Here is a 3,736-nt window from a genome sequence, read left to right as displayed (position 1 = left end):
CCTTCAAGGAGGGCTGGGGACCTGCACTCCCTGTCCGGGATCCTGAGTCTTTCTCCTTATTCACTGTCAGCAGCAAGAAAAATTCCTTAGGAGCTAACACTTTTCACATTCCTATGCTGACTCTTCCGTTGTCTGTTTAGCCAAGCTAGTTTAAAACTTTAAATTCCACACCATTAGTTTTTTCCTCTTATGATTCAAAAAATACCTGTTATAAATAGTTTTATTAGCACACAGCCACACCCATTGTTTACATATTGTCTGTGGCTGCTCTTGCACTGCAAGGGTGGAGTGAGTACTTCTAAGACCATATGGCCTGCAATATTTGCCATCTGGTCCTTTAGAAACTTTGCTGACCCCTGCCCCTAGATCAGTTAGCAGGTTCACACCAGGCTGTCTGAGTATCTGCACTCAACACGTACAAGACTCCTATTCCTGTAAGTTCTGGCTTTGGGAAAAGCCACAAGGTGCTTACTACCTCCTTAGTAGCCAATTTTACGAGTGTATAAACTGACTCCTAGACACCAGAGGCTGCCCTTTGACTGAGGGAATGTCCTGTGGATCCTGAAACTCTCAGTTGTTGTGTGTGGGAGCAAAGAACAAATTGACCCCAGCGTGACTGGTGGGGCGCCTTCCACAAGCTTTATTTACACCCTACCCTCATCCCTGTTTATACCTCAAGTAAGTGGCAGAGGTTTAGACATCAGCAACAGAGATGGTCTGCAAGGGATCACCCAAGATGACAACTGGGGGAGTCCCTCTTCCAACTCATTGACTTAGGAAGAGGTACAGAAGGACCAACTACCCAAGATTCAGAGGGCCCTCTCGATTCTCCAGCTGGTCAGAACTGGGAGGAAGAGGCAGGAGAGCCAGTAGGTATGAAGGCAGCAGTGTCAGGGAGAGCAGGGGTGTGCCTGGCTTCCACATCCTCCATGCTTGAGACAGACAAACTTAGAACTTCATCTAATATCTATCTTGTACTATGCGAATCAGCTTCAATTCTCCGTCCCAAACAAGAAGGCCCTGCACAAATCTTTATTTAGAAATCTCAGAAACAACACCCATTGACTAAAATTGCAGAACCCAAGCTCACTCAGAGATAAGCTGCACATATAATCATATACGTTATCATCTGCATCTGGACTTTTTACTTTTAGATGTATTGCCAGAAAATTTTGTATGATTAGCTTTAAAAGCAGTTGAGCCAAACATCATTCTCTTACTGGTTACTATACTTTAAATCTTATCAGCCCAATTTACATTTTTGTAGGTAAGCATCTAAGCATTCTACATTCCTAATTACACATTTGTTAACTTACACTTTCTGGAATTTAAGGTTTCTTAGTCTCAGATTTAAAATTGTTGTAATTTTTCATAATTTGTCCCAATTAGTACCTACTTTTCAATATTAACCTTAAGTTAAAAAATCAGTTTAGCACTATAGATGTTATGTGAAGAAGCTATTTTTTTTTTCTGGTGGCTGGCCAGTACGGGATCTGAAACGCTGACCTTGTTGTTGTCAGCACCATGCTCTAATCAATTGAGCTGACCAGCCAGCCCAGAAGCTATTTTCATATTCAGTGAATATGTCATAGGAATATGCTAATTATTTATAGCAGTACCCAGTAATTGCTAAACATTGAGTGTTACTTGTTACTTAAAGGTTACTTGTTCTTTCAGCTTCTAAATTCTAGAGTTCCTTTGGTTAAAGTTCAGTGTTATAACATCAAGATCAAGGATTTGGATCTCCATACCGTCCAGCTGTCAAAAACCAAAAAAACAAAACAAAAAATAAATTCAGGAGTTCCTTAATTTGTAATCAATGAACCACCTGAATAAAAAATGTAAATGTGTAACATAGAGGGTCCATGAAAGCTATATTTGAGATTTCACTATCATATTTTTCATAACACACAGCTAAATGAGAAATATACCTACTTTATCAACATCAAAGATCTGTAATGACACAGAAGCAATCTAGGCTGTATGCTTATTTGGGGTCTACTATCTAGGAGGGCCACCTTATAAAACAAATTAAAAATCTAGATTAAAAGCCTGTTGTATCCGCAAACGATCTTTAAGCCTTCCATTTTAGGGCCAGCCGTGGCTCACTTGGGAGAGTGTGGTGCTGGTGACGCCAAGGCCGTGTGTTCGGATCCCTATATAGGGATGGCCAGTTAGCTCACATGGAAGAGCGTGGTACTGACAAACACCAAGTCAAGGGTTGAGATCCCCTTACTTGTCATCTTTAAAAAAAAAAAAAAAAAAAGCCTTCCATGTTGTCAGGATGAAAGAATAATGTCCTAATTCCACTCTTTCACAGAAATGATTTAACTATCCATTTCGAGGGGGAGAGAAGTATACAACGTGGTGAAATAGTACCTGATTTTTCACATTACCTTTCTAAAGAACTCTCAAGGCACTTTTCTTTATCCCACCACTAAAATAATGAGGGACTGTCTGGTTAGCTCAGTTGGTTAGAGTGCAGCCTTATAAAGACACGGTTCAGATCCCCATACCAGCCACAAAAACAACAAAAAAATCATACGGCGCAACATGTCTATTTTCAGACAAACAAAAAGGAAATATGTAAAGTCCTTTTCAAAAGAAAAGCTTTTCCAATAAAAATTTTAAATTTTATTACTACTTAAATCATAAAACAAGCATTGGCAACCATATATGACATATTTGTTATGGACAAACTAAGGTCATACTTTCACATACAACTTCAGAACCAGTTGAAAAAAAAAAATCAATATATTTTCCCAGAAACTGGATCATTTCGGTTTACAATCCATGCTATGGAACGTTTAATACAATGCTAAATAATGTACCATCTACCCTAAAAGTAGTTTACAGGAAACTGAATCGCTATTAGGACTGAATAATAACAAGGCTTTAATGGCTCAGTCATTTTTCTTACCATTATATAAATACATAAATCTTGAAAAGGCAATACTGTTAGTTGAATTGTAAAATCCACAAAAATTATAGTTCTGCTACAGTGCACTGATAAAGTCATTCTTTTTGCTTCCCCATCCCCACACCAAGCAGCTTTCGGATTAGAATTGGAAGATATGGAAGCTCTACAGGGTCTACGTGGAATAAGGAATTCACTGAGAAGGAGTGTGCAGAAAATCAGCTTTAACATCCCATACTCGGACATCAGCTGGGTCCACGAAAACGATGTTTCCTGAGCTCAGTGGGCGCTCGAGATGAGATCTCGATGGGGTCGTGCTGCGGTGGCGGTCGGCGGGCTCAGAGCTGCGGTCTCTCGCTGCAGCCTGGGAAGTGGTCTTCGGTCCGGAACAGGACGGGGGGCTCGTAGCCGGCAGGCGGCGGCCTCGCGGGGGGCGCCCTGTGGAAGAAGGAGGGCACGCTCACGGCGTGCAGGAGTTTCTGGAAGGCGCGGGGCAGAGCGCCCAGCTGGGCCTCGGCCCTGGTGACCTGCTCCTCCATCCTGGCCACGCTGCTGCCCACGCCCCTCACGAAGGCCTCGAGCTTGTCGATCCTGCCGTACACGTGCCGCATCTCGGCGGCCTGGGCGTGGATGCGCGGCACCCCCTCGCTGACCACGTGCGACGAGTCGCCGCGGATCATGTCCAGCATGCCCACGAACTCGTCCACCCTGGCCAGCAGGTCCTCGAGGCTGGCGTCCAGGGCCTCGACCTCGGGCCGCGCTCCGGGCCCGGGCAGGAGGCCGGCGGTGTAGCCCGCGGCGACGCGGCGCAGCAGGGGC

General features: G+C 43.9%; 1 protein-coding gene across 1 annotated transcript in view; it reads right to left on the bottom strand.

Moving 5' to 3' along the window:
- Positions 1–2,611: 2,611 nt before the first annotated feature.
- BLOC1S4 (biogenesis of lysosomal organelles complex-1, subunit 4, cappuccino) overlaps positions 2,612–3,736 on the bottom strand; it is a 1,412-nt gene continuing 287 nt past the window's right edge. The window contains exon 2 of the mRNA XM_008573119.1: positions 2,612–3,736. Within this exon, the coding sequence (XP_008571341.1) occupies positions 3,256–3,736 (481 nt within the window). The 3' untranslated portion in view covers positions 2,612–3,255.

This window comes from Galeopterus variegatus, unplaced genomic scaffold (genome assembly GCF_000696425.1).
Source record: "Galeopterus variegatus unplaced genomic scaffold, G_variegatus-3.0.2 Scaffold878, whole genome shotgun sequence".
Classification (NCBI taxonomy): domain Eukaryota; kingdom Metazoa; phylum Chordata; class Mammalia; order Dermoptera; family Cynocephalidae; genus Galeopterus; species Galeopterus variegatus.
The sequence above is the reverse complement of the archived record's forward strand: the minus strand, read 5'-3'. Positions and strand labels throughout refer to the sequence as shown.